The 27,298-nt window shown below is 41.6% G+C and overlaps 1 protein-coding gene across 15 annotated transcripts in view; it reads left to right on the top strand.

The window, feature by feature from the left end:
* The first annotated feature begins 1,322 nt into the window (after nucleotides 1-1,322).
* The window catches only part of FAM184A (family with sequence similarity 184 member A), a 98,931-nt gene continuing 72,955 nt past the window's right edge, over nucleotides 1,323-27,298 (top strand). For 13 of the 15 annotated variants that reach the window (XM_033103364.1, XM_033103363.1, XM_033103357.1 and 10 more), the window contains exon 1: nucleotides 1,653-1,957. In XM_033103364.1, the coding sequence (XP_032959255.1) occupies nucleotides 1,790-1,957 (168 nt within the window). In that variant the 5' untranslated portion in view covers nucleotides 1,653-1,789. Of the gene's footprint in view, nucleotides 1,958-27,298 lie in introns of all 15 variants that reach the window. The other 2 variants (XM_033103360.1, XM_033103358.1) reach the window with 1 other exon arrangement.

Here is a 27,298-nt window from a genome sequence, read left to right as displayed (position 1 = left end):
AACACTAGCTCCTAGTAATTCTTTAATTCCATTTAATCATTAGAGCTTAAGAAGGGAGCAAAATTTGCATGGTATTTGTTTCTGGCCATCTGCTCCATTCAGAACCTTGGAACTACATAACTTACTTTTCTGGAAGGTCTATTTGGGGTGGGGGTGGGGGGTGGGCTGAGTACCTACCAACTGGGAAAAGATGTAGCCAATTTCAGGCTTCCTTTCTGAAATTCCAACAGTTCGGGAAGTATTTCAAGATCCTATTCAATCTTCACCTTGTTGGTTTAGATGTTTGTCACAGACACTTTAAGTTAATTTGGCCCCCAAACAGATTTGTTAACAACCTAAGATTTATGTGATGGTTATTTAAATGCTAAATAAAAGTCACTATTACAATGTGAGGGGATTCAGTTCTGCAAAACTGCATGGAGAACTGATTTTTTTTAAGGTACAATTCTACATTTTCAAAGTTTTTGTTAAGATTGCCCCCAAACGACTTATTCAACACAAGCTACACGTTAAAAAAAAAAAAAATCACTTGACCTGCAGGAGTTGAGATGTTAGGAGAAATCAGTAAGAAATAAACACATTTAGAAAGGTGAAAATGCACAAATAGTGACACATTTTGGCCCTGCCCCAGATCCTTACGGAACTGACATCTTGTTCCATCTTTTGTTATTCCCCTTTATTTCCAGCCATCTAGATTTCATATATAATTGTCTTAGGCTCCATTCAACTGGGAAAAAGTGGGGATTTGATGCTATACCAATTGATGCTCTTTCAACACAGATACTTGATGTTGAATGAGGGACAGTGCCAGGGCCGTAATACGGTAGGTCGGCCTAAGACCCTATAACAACCATGTTTGTGTGAGTTTGGAAGGGTCGGTCAGGGCAGAGATGATCGGATTCCTGCGACTTCAGTGCTCACGTCTCCGTCGCTGAAGTCAGCGCTGGGAGGGAGCTGGATGTGAACGTGCAGCTCTGGGGGTAAGAGCCACTGGGGCCAGTTGCACGCGATAATGCACGTGGAAAGGCTCAGTAAATCGGCGCGCCTTCTGCAAAGCGAAGGTGACCACGACCCCATCATCTCTGGCCGAATATTTTACCTAGAGCTGCACGCAAGGCACTCGGGGTTTACCCACCCGCCGGGGCTCGGCAGTCCCCTCCGCAGGGGGCAACACCTGGCGGCGGCGTCCCAGCGCGCCCTTCGCGCGGCTCCAGCACAAATAGCGGGACTGCGGGGTTGGCGGCGGCGCGGGGCGGGGCTTGGCTGCGGGGAAATGACGTCGCCAACCCCGCGCGCCCTGCGGGCCGCGAACCGCGCGCCCCGGTAACGGTGGTTCCGCCGCTCCCGCGTCCCCCTCAGTGTCCCCGCCTCCCCCCGCAGCAGCCCGCCCCGTCTCCTCCTCCCTCCGCAGCTCCCCGGCGGCCGTCTCGCTGGGTCCCTGGTACCCGGTGGGAGTGGGACCTGTGGGGCCACGCTGCCAGCGACCCCTCCGCCGGGTGCGAGCCGAAAAGCGGGCGACAGCGGGCCGGGCCCCGGGCTGCTGCCGCCGGACCCGGGGCGTGTGTCCCGCGCCGGTGTCGGCCACGGCCTCGGGCCGGAGGGGCCGCCCGGTCCCAGGACGGGGCCGACCCGGGGATCGCGGGCGGGAGGGTGCCTGCCGCTGCGGCTGGAAGGCGCCGGGGGTCGAGTCTGGAAGCGGCCGCCCCGGCTCTTGCCTCCCAGACGCCGTTGATCCGCGGACCGCCCCCGAGCGCGGGCACAGGTGCCCTGGCCGGGGTCTGTTGGGAAGATGGCGACCCCAGGCATGAGCTGGCAGCAGCACTATTACGGCGGCGCGGCGGCCGGGGCCACCAAATGCACGCCCTCGCCGGCCGCCGCGCAGCAGGCGGGACACGGCATGGACTACAGCCAGGACCTGCACCTGAAAATGAGCAAGAAAATCGCCCAGCTCACCAAGGTACGGGCGGGCTGGCGGTGGGTGCGGCGGCGACTCGGCGCGGGCCCCGCGGGGCTCACCTGTCCGGCTGGGAGGCTGCGCGCCCTGCGCCGGGGGCCAGTCGGCCGGAGCTGTAATAGGGAAGCAACAGCTGGAGACTTGCCTCCAAAAACCGTTCAAACTTCGGGGGAATCTGGCAACGTTCATTTAAACTAGACAGCTCAACGGCACGGCGGGGTTTATGGGACCTGTACCCGGCTGCCCTTTAGGGGGTTAAGCCTGCACAGAACGACTTAGGATCTACTCCCTTTATTCCACAGTAATCAGTCTCGTTAGTTTTGCTTTCACGCGTCTGCCAAGGCTCCACGAGGCATTACACTACAGGACTGTATGAAGTACAGTACCGTGTTTACCCAATATGACCCGGAATCTTTGGAATTAATCAGCTTTTTTTTTTACAGGTTACGTAGTTAAAGGGAGAATAAATCTGAGCAATGTAGCAGGGTAAAACACCGAGTGAGACAGTTTTGGGGACTTAATGAGTCATTCCTTATCCTGACAAAATGTCAACCAAGGTTTATTAGATGAATCATGTGTCTGCATTCAGTTAAATGTTTCAATTTATCAGAAGTTAATTTTCAAAGAGCAAATAGCCTGCAAATTTGGCCAACTGTTGTTTAGGACCGTACTTGGATGGCAAGCGTTTACAAGTTTAGTAAACGTTGATAATGAGAAAGAGTTGATATCTGTGAAGCAAGAGGAATTTAGATTGATTATATTGTCCTGTTTAGATATCAGGAGCAATCTTTCAATATCCATTAAGTGAGAAGAGTGATTGGTGGTTTCTGAAAATTCATAGGGGTAATAGACCCTACAGCGTTTAAGCTCAATCAGCGAACCAGTTTTTAGGACCCTTGTTGGTATGCTGAAGAGAGGTGCGCGTTATGGGGGTTTATTACTAGATAACCTCTTAAGTCTGACTCTTTCACCACAAAATTCTCATTATATAATTCCATTACTAGTTAGCAGTTTTGAGAAAGTAAAGGAAAACAGAGTTCAAGAGAGGAAAAGAAGGAAATGGGAGTGAAAAGGATGAAAAGAGGGTAAAATATTTTGATGAAGAAATGTGATTGAGGGTAGGAAAAAAAAGGTAAAAGGATTAAAGAACGAGGAATCAAATGCAAGAGCATTGGGAGAGGGTGGGTATACGTACTCAACCATGCAAAGCAAGGCACCATTCTGTAAAGTTAGACTTTTTGTTTTATATCAGGGAGGTTGCTATGTGTCCAGTTTTTACTGTGTCCTCTTGTGACACAGGATCCCCAAATTCAGAGAAAGGAAGGCACAAGAAGGAACAACACTATACCATCAAAACATTTATACATTTGGGAGCTAAAAGCTAGGGTTCCTGAAATCGTGTTTGATCTTCCGAATACTGATGTCCAAAAGTAAGCACATGGATATTTATTTATTCTGATCTTCTCTTATGGTGTGTCCACAACATCCATTGTTTTTATTTTACATCATCCTGCAGAGCCCTGCTCTAACTAATAAAAACCTTCAATAAGTTGGTAGTGGAACTGTGTACAGTTCTATAAAAGAAGTTTCTCATCTCTCCAGTACACTACTTTTCTTTTTACTTATGCTTTTTCAATTTCCTGTTCTTTTATCAGAAAAAAAAATAATGTGGCGCAACTGTTTAAGTGGGAGTATTGATAGAAGTTGCTGTCACTTTCTCTCTTTCCACTACCTGCCTCAAATCTAATGAGGCAGGAGGCTGTCCCCAGGCCAGTGCTCTCGTCACAGCTTGAGTGCTGCACCTAATCTTTACTGAGTGTAACTGGGGACTCCTGATTTAGTGTTTATGGTTACAGTTTTTAAACACTTGCACCACTCGCTCTGCTAAGTGCCTCAGACATTTAATCCGTTTACTAGAGTTTCTCAACCTCGGCACTGTTGACATTCTGGACTGGATAATTCAGTGTTGGGAACGGGCGGGGCTGTCCTATGCAGCATCTCTGGTGCTACCCAGTAGGTTCCAATAGCAACCCCCGCCCACAAACACAGTCATGACAATAAGCATTGTTTAGACATTGCCAGATGTTCCTGGGGTGAGGGTGGGGGGATGATTCTAGGTTGGAAAAAACACTGACTTATACTGAAATAGCTAGAGTTATTACTCAGATAAGGTGTGAGAAAGAAGCAATCTGATAGGACTACCCCTTCAGTTTCTGAAATAGGCAGTAAGACCTGCCTCCTTCATGTACCATTTTAGAAACTGTCAAATTTTGCGGTCACATCCACATTGTAAATACTGTATCATAAGAATGATATCATGGGTAATATATGAATTGTTAGACTGGTATTTGCTATATAGAATTTTCACTTCTGAAGAGTTTATTAATAAATCCGTATCAGCATAGGTATGTTAACCAGAACTATAGTTTGGAACTTGACAATTGCTTATACTTCAAAGTTAGACATTATAAAGATAACATTAAATAGGATTTTATTTCTTTTGGAATGAGTCAGTATGCTCACCTCTTTAGCATTATCGTCAGCATGGCTTGGGAATCTGACACACTGTCTTGACTTAAAACTCCGGCTGTGCCACTTACTAGCAGTATGACCACTGGCAGTTCACTCAACTCGAAGCCTCTGTTTTCTAGTCTTTAAAAGAAGATTGATGCTATAACTCTCTAAGATAGTAAGCCAGCAAACAAAATATTAGTAAAATACTGAATATTTTAAAAATGCTCCTCTCTACATTTAATAGCATCATGTGACTGTTTTGAGAGTTTCCTGCTAAACTCTTTAAAAATGTGTATAGTAATTTTTTTTCTATTAGAAAGTTTAAATTTTTCACACTTATTCTGTATTGTTGTAGTAGTATTGAAAAATACAACATGCATTTTTCAGAGATTCGTCAGTCTATGAAAGGATAAGGGTGAAAGTAATCTGTAGTATAATTTTGCAGAGAGTGGGTCTCAACATATTTTTAACTAACTAAAAAGCAGTCTCAGCTGCAGATGTATTTGTTCAAATTCTGTTTCCTAAGAATCTAACATAGCTGCCATCTCTGGAACCACCTTTTATGTAAGAGGCACTTTGCTAAGTGTTAGAAATACAGCAGTAGCAAGACACAGTCTGCCTTTTAAAGCAAGTCATTTATATTTAAGTTGCTCATGTCAAATTTTAAGAATTACTAATAGATTCTTGAATCACGTTGTGGCTAATTTCTGGAATTGTTAATAACTGAACCATCTCAGCATAGGCAGAGAAGCTGGATAGGTTGACTTCTGTTTTATCGGATCCCCTTTGTGTACTTCTCTACTCTCCACTGTGTTGACTCTTCAGAGTGCATTAGATTGAAAAGCAGGACTCTTCAGAGTGCATTAGATTGAAGGGCCGGCTGGTGGCTCAGGTGGTTGGAGCTCCATGCTCCTAACTCTTAACTTCAAAGGCTGTTGGTTCGATTCCCACATGGGCCAGTGGGCTCTCAACCACAAGGTTGCCGGTTCAACTCCTCAAGTCCCGCAAGGGATGGTGGCAGTGCCCCCTGCAACTAAGATTGAACACGGCACCTTGAGCGGAGCTGCCGATGAGGTCCCAGATGGCTCAGTTGGTTGGTGGAGTGCGTCCTCTCAACCACAGGGTTGCCGGTTTGATTCTTCGAGTCCCACAAGGGATGGTGGGCTTCGCCCTCTGCAACTAGCAACGGCAACTGGACCTGGAGCTGAGCTGTGCCCTCCACAACTAAGACTGAAAGAACACAACTTGAAGCTGAACGGCACCCTCCACAACGAAGATTGAAAGGACAACAACTTGACTTGGAAAAAAGTCCTGGAAGTAGACACTGTTCCCAATAAAGTCCTGTTCCCCTTCCCCTATTTAAAAAAAAAAATAGAAATGACCTAAATGTCTATCAATAGGGCACTAGCTAAATAAGTTACTTAAAAATAAATGATAAATGTTTAAAAAAAAAAAAAGAAAAGCAGGACTTGTGGAATGTGATTATAAAACAGCTTTATTTTTGTCATTTACGGTTCCTTTCCATTTACTCTGTGAGGTTGGCTCATCCCCTGCCAGTGGATCAACTTGACTTTTCTAGTTACTTTTAGATAATGCAAATTGTCCTTTAGTAACTAAGTTGCAAAGATCTTGATTATTAGAATGTCCAGTAGCAACAAATAAAAACCCCACACCAAACTGAATTAAGGGTCAAGTTCCTCCGCCATGCCCACTCCCTGCCTCTGCCTAATGCAAGGGGAAAGTCAGTTATTGGGGAAGGGGGGCATCAGCGGCTGTTTTCTTCTGACCTGGCTTTTCTACTCCTGCTTTGTCTCACCAGTCTTGGTTTCTGACTCCTCCCAAGTTGGACGAGGGAGAAGGGAGGAGAGAAAAGAGCAGCAGCAGATGTGGCTCCTCTACCTCCTACCTCAGTTGCTAGAGATTCCTAACTCAGGTTGCTTGAGAGTGAGAAAGCATCTGTATTCTGGCTGGTTGCTTACTCCTCTAAGCCTCTTGGATCTGGCAGGACCTTCATGTTCATTTTGCAGAGGTCTGTTCAAGCTCCAGGGAACATTCCTGGATGGATTTAGGTGACCCCACACCAGCTTTTTCTCTCTCTCCCATAGGGCCCACCCACATGCTCCATAGGGAGCACTCATTCTTTGCCTGGGCAAACTCTGGAAGTGGTTCCAATTCAGCCAGCTCTCTTCTGCCTTCACATACCTCTTCATCCAGCTTTTCATCCTTTAGATTTTCCAGGTATGAATCAGGTGCTAGTTCAATTATGTTCTTCAGTGTGTAAGAGACATGATAATACCAGGCTCTTCAAGTGGTCCCATTAAAGCCTTTTCCCCCAGGCTTTAGGTGAGGGATAAGCATCCACCTCCACCCTCCCCCTTGAAGGCAAGGGCTCTTGTTCCCATCGCTCTCGCCAAGGAACCCTTCTCTCACCTTCCGCTCTGTAATCTTGAAGCTTCTCTCATTGGTGTTGGGGGTTGCAGATAACACTCCTCAACACTCCTCTCTTTAGACTGCCTCCTTTGGAAATTTTGGAAGATTCATTGTTTTTGGTTCTCAATGGAAACTTCCCTTTTAATATCCTGTTATGTTCACTGTTCAGCCAATGTCTCTTTAGTTGACTGCACTTTTGATATAGATCAGTCCGGTTATCACTGACAGAACTAGTATAAGGTGGAGTATAAGGCTCCAAAGAGCAGGCAGTATTATGTTTTCTGTGCTTAGCATCGAGTGTTCCGCCTCTTTTTCTGTCCCTCCTGAAAGCTGCTGTGACCGACCTGGGCCTTTTTGGGTTTGCCTTACTCTGAATTACTATAGTATTTATTGTCTGTACTTCTTTGATACTTAATAATACAAATTTGAAAAATACTGTTTGTTGTGTTTATAAATGTACCTTGTCCTTTTGATTTGATCTTTGCAAGTTCCTCAGCTGTAGAGACTGTATCTTATATTTCATGTAACCTTAATATGAATGCTTTGCACAGTATAAAAGCTTAGTAAATATTTATTGAAGATGATGGTGGCGGTGGTGGTGGTGGTGACGGTGGTGATGCTGATGCTGTACCAAGTAATTCTGTTACAAAGTAGGGAAAGTCAGTAGTAAACAATTCTGAGGAATTGTATCTGTTACTCTTCCGGTTAATGCTAGATCATTTCATCTGACTTCAATTTCTCTTAAATGTTTAAATGATTATTGGTTTCCCCTTAAACTGCTTCAAAAAGTTATGTCATCTCATTATATACTTATATTTTTGATGTAAAAATAAAAATATAAAGCACTTTGTCTAAAATATAAATATTGTCATTTCAAAATGTAGGTAACTGATATAGCAGATTCTTAGCAAATGATAACGTCTCAAATCAATCATTTAATACTAACTCTGCTTTTACTATCAATCCCAATCCAGAATGTGTTTATATAATACCAAAACCAGTGAAATTTTCAAACAATCTTGTTCTCTGTACGTTAAATACAATTGATTTTTCACTAGTTGGTTTGTTTGAATGACCTAGATACTGTTTCATAATAATATTCATTTTTGGTTATGACTTGGGTTGTTTCAGCTGAGTGCATGCTAAATGCCACATCTTTTTTCCCCTCCTTTATTACATTGTGGCTTTGCATTCTATTATGTAGTAGCTTAGATGTAATCTTTTAGTCAGAGTTGAGTGGTTTGAATTAATTTTTTATATTTTACTATTGGGCACAAAAGCATGATATACTATTTATCAATTGTCCCAAAAAAGGGGGGGGGTGCGGGGGTGCTGCCTTTAGAGTTAAAAAATCCTAACCCTTTCATTTTATAGGTGTGCAGGTTGAGGGTCCAAAGTCATTTGAAGATGACACTGCTTGTCGCTGGCAGAACCTGAACAGGAACCCAGGTCTCTGGATTGGTGCAGGAGAGGGGCAGCTGTCATAGCAGGTCTCTTCGCCCTGTGTCGGCCTTCTTTCTGACTAGTATTACTCGTTTAGTTCCTAAGAGGCCACAGAATTGTTGGTGGTTTTTTCTCATGTTGGAACCATGTTTTACTTACCATATGAACCACAGACTTTTGATGAGAGTGAAACCAGTGTGCCTCTGCCATCTACTGCAGAACCTCTGGACTTCTAATAGGTTGTGCAGTCTGTAACTGTGGTTTTGGTACATTCGTAATTTCCCATCACATTAATGGAGAGGAGAGAAGGCCACATTTATGCTAATCCTACGGCAAAGGCTGAACTTCTGTTTCTGAGGAATTTTGGTGACTTTTTTGTTTGCCATGTCTCTCTTATAAAATGAAGTGCAAAGTTTGAATATTTATATATTCTAGACATTGCGCTTTATGACTGAGAAGATTTTGTTGATTCTGCTGAATGTGTATCTGTAGGTTCACAGGTATTTGCATTTTTCATCTGATTTTCCTTAAGCACAGTCCTAACAGAGTCTCGTTTCTTTCAAAAAATATTTCATAACCAAAACACTAAATAGTATTCTATTCTTATTCTTAGAATAAGAATGCCTAGTGAAACACTACATATACAGAGTATGTGTAATTTTGAAAGGAAGGCGTGTGTGTGTGTTTTATGTAATGGTCTACTCAGAGTAACAAAAGAAGATGTACTGAAATATAACTAGAGTAGAGCACATGTGGTTGGTAGATCCAGATCCAGATCCACATGGTTGGTAAACTTGTGTTGACTGCCTAGTGCGTGAGATACTGTGCCAGGCCCTGTTAATCAGCACTGTTCATTTACTGTGCCATTTTTAGACTATATACTTTCTCATTGTTTTCTAATTGACTTTTGTGAAAATGTGACCAGAATAAAGTAGGTGAACATTTTAATCAATGGATTAATTTAGTATGACAAATTTTTAAATGTTGAATTATGGGCAACTTTTCCTGTTTGGTTTGTTTTGGGTAGAATTTATATATATATATATATCAGAATTTATATATCTGATTGTCTTAGATAAACTATGCTAGTGCCTTCCAACTTCTTTAATATGGTTTTTAAGAATAATTTAAAGAATAATGTTGACAACCTTCTCTGTAACATCTCTGCCCAGGGCCAGGTGGGGGTTAAGGTAAATTCCAGTCTTCTGAATCCTGGGGCTAATGGGTCTGTGTCAGGTTTCAGTCTCATGCACAAACAGAGAGACACACACCCAGAGCCGTCTGTCCCCGTGGGAGAGCAGAGTGCCCATTGCTCGGGCCAGAGGTGTGGCTCAGGGGGTCCCACAGACTCCGGTTTGAATTTCAGCTTCCCCAGTTACTAGCGTGTGACCTTTAGTAAGTGTTTTAACCTCTCAGAGCCTCAGTTTCCACATCTGTAAAATGAGAATAACAAAGCATATCTCAGAATTATTGTAAAGATTAAATGAGATAATTTGTGTAGGAGAGGAGGTCGATAAATTTTAATTTCTACCCATTCCCCAGACCCCTCTGCCTTGCTTCAGCCTCTGCTGACGTAGTCTAACAATTAAGTATGTCTTGATGTATGTTTTCCCTTCCGATGGAGATCTGTTCTACATTATTAAGGGCCACAGCTATCAAAAGTAAAGTTTGAGCAGCAAATATAAAATAACAGTTGATTCTCATTATTTGAAGCAGTTATGTACTGTCAAGTTAGGTTCTAGGGGAAGTACAGGGTTACGTTGCTGACACCCTCTGGTCACATTTTCATCAAGCAATCAATATGTAACCTTGTTTTAGGTGTACTTCTATTTAAAGACATTTTATTTAATATATCTTTTTTTATTAATTAACAGTGAACTTACGGCCAACCGCACTATAACTCAGGCCTGAGTGTTAGATTTTGAAGTTTACATATAAATTTTAGCAAGTAGGTAAATTTGGAAATGTGAATTCACAAATAATAAGGGTCCACTGTATCTAAAAATGGTTGCAAAACTTTGCATCTGCTGTTTACTTAGTTCCTGCTCTGGTTTGTCAGCTATTGTCATGGGCCTGTGTGAGCAGGACTCTTATTTCCACCCTAGCCACCCTCACATGATTGTGACTTTGACTCTTCCCATCTCCCTAAACGCTCTCATGGGAGAGGGGAGGAAGGGACAGTGGGGGCAGTAATACTCATCTTTTGTCAAAGTTGCCAGTTACCTACAATCATAAGCATGGGATAAAATTACAGTCAGATTCTCTCCGTGTTTGTAATCTTCATAATCTAAACTTGAATCGAACACATTGCTCCAGGTCAGAGAAAGGAATAAAATGTACAAATTATTCTATTGGGTGGAGTGAAACCTTTAAAATATAATGTTGATTTATTTTAATTTAGTTAAAATAAAGTCGTATCTCTCTCTCTCTCTCTCTCTCTCTCTCTCTCTCTCTCTCTGTGTGTGTGTGTGTATGTGTGTGTGTGTGTGTGTGTGTGTGTGTGTAGCTTAAAATATATTTTCAGTTACTTCCCTCCCAGCACAAACTGTCAGTGTGGGAGTTGGATTTGTTAAAAGCCTTTGTCTAGGTACCTAAAGATAGCTAGAAGTCTTATACTCTCTGAGGCTACAGCACATTTGGTTGGAAGTTTCTGGATTAACTTTATGCAACATAAAGAAACTTAGAAACTTAGAAAGAAACTATATTTGTTCAGATATCGACTGTCTTTGGCATATAGTTAGTCTTATATTTCTTATCCTGACTTCCTTTGCTGTGTAACAAATTGTCCCTAAATTTAGCAGCTTTAAAACAGCGAATATTTACTATCTCACACAGTTCCTGAGGTTCAGGAGTCCACTTGCAGGGTGGTTCTGGCTCTGGGCTTCTAATGAGGTTGCCATCGAGCTAAATAAAGATTTACCTGGGGCTGGAGGTTCCACTTCTGCGTTCACTCATGTGGATGTTAGTAGGAGACTAGTGTTCCCCCCATGGGCCTCTCCTTAGAACGTGATCCAAGGGGGTCGGGGGAGAGAGAGACCAAGATGGAAGTCAGAGCCTTTTCATGAGAACCTCAGAGTGACCTATCATCACCTTTGCTATATTCTGTTGGTTACACAGAGGACCCATAATGGAGGAGATGACTACACAAAGATTTGAGTATCAGGAGACAGAGCTCATTGGGGGCCATTTTAGAGGCTGGTTACCCCAAGAGAGAAGCAGAATTGGCGGGAGAGATACAGAGAGTTCAGAGAATTTGCAATGACCATGTATACTCTGGTAGAAATATTTAGCAAACATTTGGATATGTATCTTAAGCCAAAGGAGAGATCCATACTAGAAATAAAAATTTTAGCGTTATTGGCATATAGGTGGTGATTAAAATCTTGAGTGGTTGAGGACTTAAGCAGAGTAGAAAACATTTAAAATAATGTCTGGGGAAAGGAAGAGAAAATAGCTGACCATAGAGAGACAAGTAGAAGGATCAGCAAGGTGTCTGATGTCCCAAGAAAAAAATAAATGTGACATTTGGTATCAATTTGAATGCTTCCCAGTTTTCTGCAAAGTTCTATGCAGGCCTGTGGGGAGGGCCATTGTTTACCCAATGTAGGAGAGACGGCAGGTTAGTAAAGGATTAATCCAGAGTCTGAGTTTTGCTTAATTGGTATAACAGAAGAACTGGGGTTTAAGAGAGTTAAACTGCTTTGATGGAGAGTAGTTTGGTTAGTGTACCATCAGTTATGTGCTATAGGGAAGGAAGTGAGGCTAGGATGGAACTCATAGATGAAGGAAAATGTAGGAGTTGGGAGGACCATTGTGTAGAGAACGCCCAGAGGTGGCTGGGTGATGGCAAGGAGTTGAGCGTGAGAGGGGCTATGTTAAGGCCTTTGAGGTGGAATAAGTTATAACGATCCAGGCTGCAGTCTTGAGAATGTCTATAGGGGAGTGAAGGTTTTTAGAGTTAGGAGTCCCAAAGCACTGTCAGTCTGCTCTTGTGGATTCCTCAAGCATTTTGAAACGTCCGAAGATAATAAATAGCAGGGTTGGGACAGGAGGGAAGTTTGTGAGTCCCACCTAAATCTCCACTGGAGGGGGGCAGTGACTGGTTAATTACTGTGTGAGGCAGGGCGAGGGATAAGCTGATTAATAGGATGAGTCATAAAGCCAGAGGCATTTTTCATTATGGGGGAAGAACAATGATTGGGAATAATACCAGTAAATACCATTTTTAAGCAGTCATTATATGCTGTTTCTTACGATCTTTGATTCTTACTATAGCTCCCTAAGGTTGATACTCATGAGGAAGCTGAGTATTAGAGAGGTTAAGTCACTTGCTCAAGGACATGCTGCCAGAAGAGCAGGGATTTGAACCTCGGTTTGTCTGGCTGCCGTGTTGCCTTTTGTAGAGGGCAGCATGGGGCATCTATGTGAATGCCCACGTCAATTCCAGATCCCACGATGCGAGAGGCACAACATCAAGTATGGCTTCTGTTGGAAAAGAATTCATGTCTTTGGTTGTGAGGGGCAGAAATGGGGTTCTGAGGATGTAGGTAATTCTGGCTCCAGATGCAGGCGTCTGTGTCATCCAACTTATCCTCAGGCAGTTGTGGGCTGTTTTTACCTGGACACTTGCTTGGTTTTTATACTTGTTCTCTAGAACTCTTATGCCGTGCTGAACAAATGTCTCTTTATAAAATACTCTATCTCCTTACTTTACTTGAAAACCTGGCTCTCTTCCCAGCATACTGCTTTTTCTGCTGCCTTTGCAGGTGACCACTGACACGTTTCATCAACCAGAGAGATCCTGGAGATGACATCTTCTCTCTTCCAGCTCTCATTGCAACTAGTACACCATTACTCCTAGACTCTTATGTAAATACAATTCTTGAGGTTTAAGCCAAGTGGTTCTTCTGCCCGCACCACTCCTTGCTTCTCACCCTCAGTGGAGAGTTACTGTCCATGCATGGCCCATCCTAGTCTCACAGTTCATGACCCTTTCAAGCTACTTGTACACATTTTCCTCTCAATTTTAAACTCCCGAATAACTACATGGAAGGTATTCTGTAAATATTTGTTGATTAAACAAATGAACTTCTTAACCTTTCAGCTCTCTCTCCCTTTTTCAAATGTTTCCCATTCTCCAGTCCCTTTGGTTCTTTGTCTCTTCATTTTTCTCCCCATTCATCAGCCCCTCCTTTGTTCTTTATCTGTCTCCTAGACTGCTTGGGCTATTATATCAGCCACTGTGCCTTCAGTGCCTTCAGCTGCCTGGGCACATGTTTTCTCTCTACACCTTCCAGAACCAGCTAGAAAATATATTGACCAGATATGCAACTTGCCCACCCTCAATATGCATCAGTAAAAAAGCAGAATCTCCATGCAGCCACCCCTGCATTCCATTCAGGGCACAGCTAAGCAGGGGGAAAAGTGGAAGGGAGCTCCTTGGTTGGCAAAGATTTCTAGGAGGGAGCTTTAAATTGTAACTGAGATGATAATACCTGATTTTAACTGAATATCTTCTGAAAAGACTAAATGTTAATCTAGAAGTGACTGAATACTTAGAAACAACAGGATTAAGTTTTTCTCTGCTAAATCATTACACAGACTGATTAAGAACATGAAGTTCTGTCAGGAAAATGAACAGCTTGATTTTTTTATACTGTGATTTGTGAGTGATCAATTTGTATGTAGTAAATGTAGCAGCAAGTTATAAAATAGGCTATGTTTATAAAAATGCAAGGGTTTGAAGAGTTTACATTAAGATTACATATCAAACAAAAATAAGTCTTTGTTGGAAATATTAAAATGTGTTCGTCTGGCAAAATAATAGTTGTGGATGATAGTAGACATATGAAAATTCAGTATCGCCAACTCTCATTAACAAAGCATTTATAATGACAAACATCTGAAGTATTAGTGCAGAGCTTTGTTTATGTGAAGTGCTGAATAATTCTTATGCCTGACATAGTGTTTACTTATCACGGTCATAGTTGGGTGCACAGCATCTTGCTTCAAGTAATTATGTCTTTAGTCAGGACCTAATTGAAACACAGGTTGGAATGAAAGGATGAAAAAACAAATAATTCCAATAAGAAGAGAGGATATTACAAAGAAGCTTTTAAAACAAGTAAGCTGGATATGATGATTTCTAAAGTTGAACTGTCAAAATAAATAGGGAAATTAAGAATGGACATTTATTGCTGGCAATTTTTTTTTTTTTTTTAAATTTGGGAATGAATATTTCAGTAAAGGGAAAGAAAAATGTGGACTATGGTCATTAAAATGAAGGGAAGGCCATGTTAGCTAACATACATATTCCGGTTATCGATTACTCCTCTGGTTACCTGTTGCTGTCTTTCACACCATGCAAAAAACTTAATGTAGAACAACAACCATTTTGTTCTCACAAATTCTTGGGTTAGGAATTTAAAGAAAAGACAGTGCGGGAGGGTTTGTTCTGTTCCACAATGTCTGTGTTCTCAGATGGAAAGACTAGACTGGCAGCGTGGGACTTCATCAGCTGGGAGGTGAAGCAGCGGGGGTTCGAGAATGCCCTTCTGAGATGACTGTTTCACTCACCTGGTGCCTGAACTGAGCTGACTCACTTGAAGGCTGGGCTCAGTGGGGGCCGTTGACTAGAGAACCTGTGTGTCCTCCCTGCAGCGTGGGCTCTTCACACCACGGTGGCATCTGCAGACTGAGTCTTCCAGAGGCTGAGAAAGAAGCTACAAGGTTTCTGTGGATTTAGACTCAAGAGGCATTTATTATCACTTTGTCACATTCTGCTGGTTTTAAGTGAATCATTAAGTCCAGCCTGGATTTGAGAGGAGAATTGGATGCTACTTTTTGGTGGGGGAGTGTCAGGGTCACATTGCAGAAGAGCATGTGGCATGGGAAATACTGTGATCATTTTTGGAAAGTACAGTCTGCCAAAATGTACGCTTGCTGGGAACAGGGGAAAATTTAACCCACATTTACAGCTTTTTCAATGATTAGCCACAAACTTTTAAGGGATTAAAAAAATAAGAAGAGAAGTGCTAGCCTAATATGCGTTATTAGAAAAGAGCTCTTCCTGCCATTTGAAACACAAGTAGAGAATCTCTCCAGATTAGCAGAGACACTTTCCCTCTTCATTTCACACAAGCACTATTAGATATATGGTAATATATTGTACTAAGAAAGGCTTTTTTATTATAAGCTACCGTGTTTCCCCGAAAATGAGACCTAGCCGGACCATCAGCTCTAATGCGTCTTTTGGAGCAAAAATTAATATAAGACCCGGTATTATATTATATTAGACCAGGTCTTATATTAAAATAATATGCGATATCTATTATATTACATTATATTATATTATACCGGGTCGTAAAATAAGGTCTTATAAGACTGGGTCTTATATTATATTAAAATAAGACCAGGCCTTATATTAATCTTTGCTCCAAAAGACACATTAGAGCTGATGGTCCTGCTAGGTCTTACTTTTGGAGAAACACGGTAGCAGAAAGTTAGAACTTACACTATATAATACTGTGCACTTTGGATATTGTCACTGCTGAGCCACTTGCCAGTCTTTTACCTAATGGTACAATAAGCAAGAGGACCATCATTTTAAGGTCTTTGGAGATTACCTCCAAGATTTTAGATCTTTGCTTCAGTGGTAATGGTGTGTATACGTGTATTTGGGCAGCAGCCTTTATCAGTTTCAAGTTATGCTACATTGATTTTTAACCATATTGTGGAAGAAATTTTTCAATTTGATTAAGCTATTAGCCCCTTTGAGAGAGGCAGATGGTTATTTAAGTGGTGGTTGTGTCATGAAGGAAGAAACCCAAGTCTTGCACACACTGGTGAGCGCCCACCAGACCAGGCTTATGCAGGACATAGTCCCACTTAGGGGGACTAGCGGGGGCTAGCAGTCTTGTGGTTCGAACACTGAATATTTATGATAGTCAAGTTCTTCTGTTTTTGTCTCTTGGCTTTATTTTATCACAATGTAAACATTCAGGTTGGGTGAGTGCCCAAATTTATATCACTTTGGAAAGGAAGGAAGTTCTTGATAGATTATATGAATAGCTTTAGTTTGGGAGATATTTGAAGGTTTTAGTCATGAAGCTGATAAACTAACTGCCAAGTAGAAACATGGTTCAGTAGGTAGTTTCTTTGATTCCGACTGCCAAGTGATGCCCTTGAATAAGACAAGAGATATTTTGTGGTGAGCATAAGATGTTGCTGTGGGATGGCAGAACCCTAAATTAATTTTGGGAAGCTTCTGTCCATTTCATCTTTTAAGATTGTCATCTGTACCTGGATGTCTGCCATCACCTCAAATGCCACATGTCCAAAACGGAATTAATCATCTTCTCCATCAGATATCTCCCACAGGCCAAAGAATTAAGAAATAACCCCCCAAAACCTACTTTCCTTTCTCGACTCAAGTATTCCTGTCTGACCCTACCGTCCTTTTAGAGTGGAACTTTGGAATTAAATTTTCCTCTTCTTTTTCTTTTAAGTAGTTTTGTTTCTTTCTTTGAAATGTCTTTTAGGTTTTCATTTTTATTCTCTTAGGTAGGAATCAATGTAGACCTTGTTTTAGTAGTCTCCTGACTTTCATGCTCTCCCTATTTCTTTTTATCTTGCTTAGTGCTATGGTACTATTAATAAATGTAATTCCCTACGCACGTACTCATTTTCTCTATGTTCACTAGACCATATCTAAATTCCTTTGCATGTTTTTTGCTGGTTTGCCTATCTGTCTGTAGGGTGAGGGGCTTCCAGGGCTTAAGCAACTATAGTAGATTTCTCCACAGAAATAGAGGCAGTAGGAGAGATAGATGATAGATAGATAGATAGATAGATAGATAGATAGATAGATAGATAGATAGATATTTTTAAATTAATTAGACTGAGGCCGAGGTGGCTCTAATGCCCTATAAGGTGCCTTATATAAGCAAACCCAGATCTTAACCTATAAATGCCTCAAGGTTACAAAAATCTAAACCTAAGGACAACCAGTCACAAACAGCCAAAGTAGGCTTTAAGCTATAGCCAATCAAATAATTTCCTAGTGTTGCTTCCACCTCTCCTCTGTAATAGTCTATCCCCTAGCTCCTTGTAGTGGAGCTGCTCCTAACCACTTCCGGTTTGGTGCAGCCAGATTCTAATCAAGTTTCGCTCAAATAAACTCTTAAAATTTTAAATATGCCTCAGTTTTTTATTTTAGCAATATATCATAGTATATATATAAATTTGATTAATTATATGGTATTGGCTCACATGATGATGGAAACTAAAAAGTCCCAAGATCTGTAGTCGGCTGGCTGGGACCCAGGAGAGCCGATGGTGTACTTCCGCTCCCAGCGCAGTAGAAGACCAGTGTTCCAGCTCAGATGGACAGAGAAGTTTCCTCTTACTCGCCTTATTTGTTGTATTTACTGTGTTTCCCCAAAAATAAGACCTAACTAGAAAATAAGCCCCAGCAGGTTTTTCAGGGTGACATCCCCTGAACATACGCCCTAAGGCGTCTTTTGGAGCACAACTTACTAAAAGACCCTGTCCTATTTTCGGGGAAACACCGGTAGGTCTTCACTTGAGTGGATGAGGCCCACCCTCTTTAGGGAGGACAATCTGCTTTACTCAGTCCACCAATTCAAATGTTAATCTCATGTAGAAACACCCTCATAGACACACCTACGATAGTGTTTGACCAAAAGTCTGGATACCCCATAGCCCAGTCAGGTAAACACATAATATTAGTCATCACAGCACTTCAATTGGAAAAGGTTTTCTCCATCATTGCTTTCTCTCATCTTCAAATCAAATGGCAGGCAGACTTCAGACTAGAGCGAGAGACTAGGAAGCAGAGAAAGTGAGTGGGATAGCGTTTAATAGTGCTGAGGAGAAAGGGCAGGTGAAGGACTAGGCCTGTGGGGCTTGTAGCCTAAGGCGTATTAGGAGGGAGGGACGTGGAGAGCACTTGAGGGCATAGAGGAGACTGCAGTCAAAGGGAGAGGTGGTTTGGAATATGGAAAAATTAGAAGGGAGTGTGGAAATGTGGAATGTGAGACTGGGAAACAGAAGAGGGAACTGAGAAAGGGAAACAGCTGAAGTCTGTAGCGGTAGGGCTGACAGTCTCCTGGGATGCGGGCAGGGCTCTGTGAGGAAAAGCTGAACTCGTGTTGTCAGGATGGGAAGAGCAACATGATGAAGACCAGGCGCAGAGCAGTGGGGGCTGCAGGCTTTGTAGGAGGAAGAAGAAGTAGGCTTATTAGGCAAAGGGCATGGCTTTTGGGGAGGTAAACAAGACAGGAGATGAGAAGCGTGGAAAGAGCCCATAATAAACCACACCTGCTGTGGAGAGTAGCAGAGGATAAAAAAGCATGTTGTGATGCCCCAAGAAATGCACTATATGAGATTGGACACTAGAGAGATGGACACTAGAGATACGTATTATCTGTACCATGCAGACTTTCAGAGCATTAAGTGGGCATCACTAATCATTAGGGAAATGCAAATCAAAACCACCATGAGAGGCCACTCAACACCCACTAGGATGGCGATAATGATAATAATTTTAAAAAGGGCAATAAAGTGTTGGTGAAGATATGGAGAAATTGGAGCCCCATACATTGCTGGTGGGATTGTAAAATGATGTAGCCACCTTGGAAAATCATTTTTCAGTTTCTCAGTAGGTTAACATTCATAGATTTACCAAATGACCCATCAATTCTACTCTTAGGTATATACCCAAGAAAATTGAAAATCTGTCCGCATAAGCATTTGTACACGAACGTTCATAGCAAAATTACTTATAATAGCTAAAAAGTGGGAACAACCCAAATATCTATCAGCTGATAAATGGGTAAACAAAATGTAGTATAGTCATGAATGGAATATTGTTCAGTTATGAACATGAGTGGAGCACTGATACATGCTGAAACACGGAAGAACCTTGAAAACAAAAGAATCCTGATACAAAAGGCCACATATTGTGAGATTCCATTTCTCTGAAATGTCCAGAATAGTCAAATCCATAGAGACAGAAAGTAGATTAGATGTTGCCAGGAGCTAGGGGGAGAGAGGAGTGAGAGGTACCTACAAATAGTTGTGGGTTTCTTTTTTGGGATGATGAACATGTTCTGGAATTAGAGAGAGGTAGTGGTTGTACAACATGGTGAATAGACTCAAGCCACTGACTTGTACACTTGAAAAAGGTGAATTTTATGGTCTGTGCATTATGTCTCAAAGTTGTTATTACATTAAAAAAAAATTGTCACAAGGTTCACTTACTTCAGGCTCCAAACAAGAGCGTCTCTGAGTATAGGGCCTCTAAGATAGCCTGCGAATTCCTCCGCTTGCTTTCATCTTATCCTCAGCAATAACCTATGGCTTCACAGATGTGGTGACTTACTTGTGTTATTTCTAGTGACCATTAAAATAAACTTACTGATTACTTAAAGTCATCTCCTGTGCCACACTTTGGAAGAGTCTGTATTATTGTATGTAATTGCCAAGCCAGCATGTTCTATTTTATTATAACTTGCTCATTTACCTTAACTTCTCTTTCAGGGTTACATGCAATATTTTCTGTAAAATTTTGTATTTAAAAAAAAAGTGGAGATGGGATAGTAGAAAGAGGAAATATGTGCTTTTTGTTTATTTTTGGTCATTATATTAAATATGAGGGTTTTTTTCCTAAAGAATTTGAATAGTGACAGCTTTAAAGCTCTTTCCTAGAATTTCATTACCTTTCTTCGAATCCTTTCAGAATGGCACTGAGATTTTCTCAGTAGGGAGAGCATCATAATATTTATCTCATTAAACTATACGTAGTTCCAGCTGAGAAGTAGATTGAGACCTGAAAATGTTTATCACCATAGGAAACAACAGGAAAAAAAAATTTCAAAAACACAGTAGTTTCTCTTAGAATTCACTATGGGATACTACTGTTATATTTCAGAATTCTTATTCTTATAAAATGGGTTGGCAAAGTATTTCTTCTTTTTAATTACTGAATTAATTGTATAGGCACTTATCTTTGTATTTAAGTAAAACATAGGTGGTTCTCAACCCTTTTTCAATCAGTCACTTCCCTCACTGGCTGTGTGGATGGCCATCAGAACAGGGGTGGGAAATGATTGTGGAATTTTTTAAAAGGCCACTTGGTGATTCTTACACTACCTCCCACCCCTGCATCAAATTGAGAATGGCTGCCATAATGATTGAAAGTTATTAATGGGAGTGTAATATCCCCTTGTTTGTTGGGCAGAAAAATGGTTAAGCACAGTTAGCCTTAGAGAAGGCTTGAGAAATTTGGGGCGATGTGTTTTTAGAAGTGCCTGAGCTGCTGGAAAGATAGGAGCTAAGAACAGAACTGTAGACCCGGAGCAAAGGCTCCTGAGTTGGATCCATTCCACCCTCGGTGTGTCTGAAACAGCAGGTCGCTGTGGGGCTGGCATGTGAGAAATCTTACAGATGGTAGGTGCTATTCAAGTCCAATGTAACTCGTAAGGCATGAGTCCTGGTTGAAGATAGAATGAAATTTAGAGGTACATGACCTTGACAGACTGAACAGCTGGGAGAGGGCACCTCTTCTCCTGCCTTAAGCCCACCGCCAGATTCCCTTGCCATGTCTGACCTCTTAAATAGCTCTTTAATTAAGTGACATCTCTCCCCACCAAGGTTTGTGTTAGGAACCTCAAGGCTGTTTCCTGAGATGTTTTGGCTGCTCTTTCTAGCCTCACCCTACAATATATCCTCCACAGTGCAACCAGAATTGTAATATCTAAAATGCAGGTAGGATCAAGTGAATTCTTTGCTTAAAACCCTTCACTGATTCTCCATTACCTACAAAGGCATGTTTATTGAATTCTGTAAAAGGTGCTGCTACCTTGATTTCGGATTCATTACATTGAGATACTCCCTTTAATAAAACTCAATATATAGAAATTCAGCTTGCTCATGAGTTTTGCACACAGTCTGTGTAACACTGCTCTCTCAGCGAGTGCTGCTTCCTGTCCTGTCTGCGGTGGTATGTGTGTTGATTCATTTGGTGAAAGTGGCTTTAGGCTAAGGACAGGAGCGGGGGGCAGATCAGATACAATTTTGAAGGCCACAAAAAGGATTTTGGCTTTTTTTCCCCATATATGCACCTGATCAAAACGATTGTAGGGTTGTAAGCAAGTGTTATGTTATGATTTATATTTTGAGATGACCACTTTGGCTGCTGAGTGAGGAATGGATTGCAACACAGCACGAGTGGAAGCAGGGAGATCATTTTGATCTCCACTGTGGTGGTCCAGGCCCTATAGCCAGATGATGGTGGCTTTTATGAGGGTGTTTGCAGTAGAGACAGAGAGACGAGCAGAGATTCATGATGTACTTGGGAAGTATAACTGATAGGACCTAAAAATGACTTCATGTGGGGGGGCGGTGAAGGAAAGGGGGTGAGGCAAGAACTCTTAGGTGACACATTTGTATATTTTCATTCTTTAATAGCACATTTGGGTGTGAAAGGAGGAAATGAGAAAATTAGAAAATAGGTGTCTGTGTCCAAAATAGATAATTAAAATTATTTTAAGTTTTTGAATTATGCTTACGTTAGGCAGCTAACATTAGGGATTAGAAGGGAATTTGTGACTTGGAGAATATAAGGGCTAGTTAAGGGCTGATGTAGTAGAGGCTACAGTCATCCTACCTCAGGAGATACTCATTGAGTCCGCAGCCCAGCTCAGAACCCGAGTCTCATGCTTAGAAAGTGGTATCTGGGAACCTGGCCTTCTGACCACTGGCTCTGAAAGCTCTGTCTTTTCAAGGAAGGTATCTCACCAAACTCAACCAGATTCTACGGAGCTTAGTATCTGTTCATAGAATAATCTTAACCCAATACTACCTGACTTACCTTATTAAATTTTGCTGACATCTAAGCTCTTATTCAGAAGCTTATGAGATAACAAAGATAACACATTATAGCCCTCCCATTCGAGCTCCACCTCTCAGTCCAGTCGCAGGATATTCTTACCAATAAAGATTCTACAGTCTTGTGGATCCTGTGATGTACCAGATAATTGTTGTAGTGGCGTTTGCTCTTCTTAATATCTGTTTTGCTTTCTGGGCCATGCAGAGACACAGTATCAAGGTATGTGAGCAGGGTTGGTGTCTGATGTGGCCCCTGCCAAATACGAGAGAAATGCCAATCATAATGGCATCACGCACTTGGTATGTGGCACAGGCAATTCATGCTTTTGTTGTACTGCCTCTTGAAGTCAGAGGCAGGAAAGTAGCAAAGAATTGGTTCCTTGCCTGGGCCTCCTGAAAAGAAGGTACCAGTCAGTTGCTGGAACGTTACATTGGCTTCATCTTCCTTTTCCTGGATGAGGATACTTTACTCTCTATCTTGTTTCAACAACATAGGATCTTTGGAATATTGTCCTCCTCTTTTGTTTATCTGCTTTAGAATCTCCTAAGACGTGTAAAATGTTGGTTGACAATTCAGTAACATTGCCCAATACATATTCGCATATAAGATATCCAGTTATTGCAAATACACCAAAAATAGGATTTAAAAAATATAGGATGGAATATGTTATATCACGTTAAATAAGTACCATTGTAGAAATATGTCCAAAATTTTATAGGAACCCACATATTGTAGATCTTTGTAGGCTTCAAATGCTGGTTGGAACAGAGATGATGCGATAGTACATTTTAAAAATATATTTTTAAATGGTCTTACAGATACAGTTTTGACAATATTTATCAGAATAATTATATATTATGCACCTCTCTGAATTTCCTTTGAGAAGTAGAGTAGAAATGGAGAATAGCAATACTATTACCAGGAAATTGGATAGGTATGATAAAAATTATGGTGCATTTTTGGGCATAGCAATTACTACAGAATTGTCTGTTCATCTGAGGATCAACTTGGTGCAATTAACTTTCCAAAGTATATCTATTCCATCATGGACACAACTGTTTTTCTAACATTTCAGCTTATACATATTGGTGTGATTTTAAAAAATTCTTCTTTGTTCTCCATTATCCAATCTCTTACTAAATTTTATAAGGAGAGGGATGCAAGAAAAAAAAGTAACCGTTGTAGTAAGATAAAGGGTGACAAATATCTTTTTTTGTTTTTATCTATTTTCCAAAGTTTCTACAGTCAACAAAGATTACTTTAGTAATCATTAAATATACAGAATGTATAACTTTTTTAAAGATAGTTTTAAATAACTGGATATGACAAAAGAAGGACATTCCAGGGAGTACACTAATATTGTCAAAAGTGCGGAGAGAAAAAAAAATATAGTTAGTTATGAAATGTTTATCTGCTTCCCTAATCCATGTTTTTAAAAAAACAACTGGCTTTATTGTGTTTGAGAAGGTAGTTTGAGTTGAGCATGAGAATATAGGAATTCTTTCTTACTGCTGCTTGGAATATTTTCCATTCTCATTACTAAATTCATTGTGGTGCCTTAAGCATCTTCTATCCGTGAATCAGGATGGCAGGCAGTCTGGTCTCTCATGCCATTTTTGTCGCCTACTCCACCTGCTCTCTCCACTACTCTCCTGCTTCTTCCTACTCCGAGGGGCAGTCACCAAAACAGAAGTCTTCTGTTTTAAGTCTCTGTGCCACCATTGCTTTATGGGTGATTACTGTACTGGAGAAATAGGGCTTGGCAGGGAACGGAGTCATACCATAGGGCTTTTTAAGGTGTCTGCACGTGACCTGTGCCAGAGCCAGCCCCAGCAGCTGCTCATGTAAGCTGCTCAGCAGCTAGGAGGAGGAGGGACAGCTAGAATCCAGTGAGTTTTTGTTTTTGTTTTTTTTAAGAGTTTAGTCCCTATTAGGGTACCTTTCCTTGATATAATTAGAAGAATAGAACAACAAAAAAGGAAGGAGGTTTTGAGAATCTGATAGAAAACTATAGCATTTTGTTTTGGTGGGTGGAAGAGAAGCACAAGCCTTCCTTTTCGCTTAATCTGTTTTCATCAGGATGGTAGGGGGTTCCGAGCTTCTTTGTAATTAGCTAATTTTCATTTATAGGTCTTTGGTATCACCACAGAGTCATGGACTAGATGAGTAGATGAAGGAAGGGATGTCACTTCTGGTTTCGTTTCTCTTCCACCTGAGACTATCAGAAATCTTCGGAATGGAGGGAGGAGCAGGAATTGGTTGGGGAACCAATATGGTGCTTAGAGCAAGCAGAGGTCATTACAATATTCCAAATGAGAAGAGATCGCCAGCGTTATGGTCCTCGTCAGTCCCTTTTCTGTCTCAATGTGTGTGATGGATGTTGTTCACCTATGTAATAAACTTGAGTGTTCGTAGCCAGGTTCAGATCAAACCCAGAAAAGGTTGACCGAAAATAAAGCACTATAATTTCTAATCACCACACACATTAATGACATTAGCAGCTGTCATGCTCTAGAAATTGCAATATAGATGAGATAAACTAAGAGTTATACGTAGTTCCCAGGGTTTTGACCATCAGGCTTTCTTTTTCTTTACACTTGCAAATTGTACACTCTTAGCAGTTAATATTAAATTATTTGAGGCATGCAAGTCACATCTCTAGAACTTGTGTAAATGGAATTGTTTTCTTAATTTCCTTTTCAGATTGTTCATTGCTGGTTCCCAACTGATTTTGTGTGTTAATCTTGTATTCTGCAAATTTGCTGAATTCATTTATCAGCTCTAATGGTTTTATGCATGTTCTTTGTGATTTTCAACATATAGAAATAATGATAGTTCTACTTACTCCTTTCCAATTTAGATGCTTTATGTTTCTTTTTTTTCCTAATTGCTCTTTGGCTAGGACGTGTCTGTTTAATAGCAGTGGTGAAAATGGATTTCCCTGAGGTTTATTAATTTGTTGATCACTTCATAGAACCAATTTTTGGTTTCTTTGATTCTCTCTATTGTTTTTGGTTCCATGTTTCATTATTCTCCACTCTCATCTTTATTATTTCTTTCCTTTGGTTAACTTTGGGTTTAGTTTTCTCTTCTTTCTTTGGTTCTTTGAGATGTGAATTTAGGTTATTGACTTGAAATCTTTCTTGATGTAGCAACTACTTACCTCTACCATTATAGTGGGGAAGCAGTTATAGACAGTGCAGTGTGTAAATGAATGGTCATGGCTGCATTCCTTTATTTGCAAGAACAGGCTGCAGACCTAGTTTGCCAACCCATTTTAGCTGCATCACACAAGGCTTGATATGTTTTGCTTTCATTTTTATCCAGTGGCTTCTTTTTTACTCTTTCTCTCTTCTCCAGACCCCTCCTTGGTTTTCACCTCTGCCTTGGGGTGGGGTGGTTAGGGGGGTCTGTAGGTGGAGTGGGTTAGCAGGTTTGTTACCCTTATCCCGGCAGCTGATAGCTTTTATTCCTTAGGCCAGAAGGATCTGGGTAAGGTTTGTACTATTTCTGCCTCAGCTGGCTGTCTCCCCGGGAGTCTTTCTCTGGTCTCCTGTCTGTAGTCCATTTTTGTGATCACCCACTGAAGCCATGGGGAAGACTGTGAGAAGTCCACTCCCTCTATTTGCAGTGTCCCCAGGGTCCGTATTCTCACATTTGCCCATTGTTGTGACTGTTAAGTGACCATTTGTTAAGTAGAGCCCTGGAGTGTCTGATGGTGAGCCCCAATTCAACAGAAGACCACATGGGAAAGTGAAATTTAGACCTGACTGCTCACAGGTCCTGGAGGAGGTACATGGCACACCTGGAGGGGCCCCTCAGGGAGATGAAGGCAGGGTACAAGCAGGCACAGCAAGGCAGGACCTGGGGCACATGCCTTTATTAGGGTCCGTAGGCGGAGTGTGTTGGGGTACCTGGGCTAAGGCCAGATTGGTCAGTTCAAACCCCAAAGAGCCGGGGTTTGGTAAGCTCTGTGGGCATTTGCGAAGGGGGGTGCAGAGGGGAGAGCCTTGGGAGGTGGGGGAGAATGCTTATCACCAGGGTAGTGGGGTAGTCCAGACAGGAAGTTACATGCACTGTGGCTCTTTGGGCTGTTATCTAGGGCCCAAGCCCTCAAGGGGGGCTAGTGTCGGTTTAAGGCCCCTGTCAGCCTCTTGGCCACCCAAAATGGATGTCACAGTGCAATATTGCAGAGTGGTTTTGCTAAACTCTCAACAACCATGCGTTACCTTTAACAATTTGTTATAAATGTTAGCTGAATTCTTCTTACCCGCTTGTATGAGATCCTAATCTTCCCTCTGTGCTGTGCCATACGTGTGCCAGTGCTTGAGTACCATCTGTTCTTGGAGGCTTGTCCTAGATTTAAAACCAGGAGGTTGCTTAGTGATCTCAGCTCTCTCATAGGTTCAGGAAAACTCATGATTTTGTAGGTTGTTGGATATTTTTTGTTGTTAGTGTGCATCATTGTTCTGCATCCTAGGTGGAAGCTGGAAGTCCATCAGATTTTTAAAAAGTGGGTACACGCAAATGTCTGTAGGAATAGGTCTTTTCTTTGAGTGGTTCATTTTCTCCAGAGGATTCTTTAATCAGCCACCAGGGACCTATAAGCCTGACTCCTGGCATTTGGAATCTGGGCAGGTGTGGCGAACTGGGGAATCATTGTTTAGGATGCAGATTTTTTAAAAATAGATTTTATATTTTAGAGTAGTTTTAGGTTCACATAAGAATTGAGCAGATACTACTACAAACTTCCCATATACCCCCTCTCCCAACAGATACAGCTTCCTCCACTATCACCGTCCTGTACCAGAGAGGTAGGTACATTTGTTACATTGATAAACCCACACTGACACACCCTAATCACCCCAAGTCCATACTTTACATTAGGGTTCACTCTTGGTGTACATTCTGTGGGTTTTGACCAATGTATAGTGACATGGATCCCCCATTACAGTGCCACACCGAGTACTTCCACTGCCCTGCACCGCCTCCATGCTCCTGCTCATCCCTCCCTCCTGCCCTGCAACCACTCATCATTTTCCTGT

The sequence above is a fragment of the Rhinolophus ferrumequinum genome, chromosome 3 (genome assembly GCF_004115265.2).
Source record: "Rhinolophus ferrumequinum isolate MPI-CBG mRhiFer1 chromosome 3, mRhiFer1_v1.p, whole genome shotgun sequence".
Taxonomy (NCBI): domain Eukaryota; kingdom Metazoa; phylum Chordata; class Mammalia; order Chiroptera; family Rhinolophidae; genus Rhinolophus; species Rhinolophus ferrumequinum.
The sequence above is the reverse complement of the archived record's forward strand: the minus strand, read 5'-3'. Positions and strand labels throughout refer to the sequence as shown.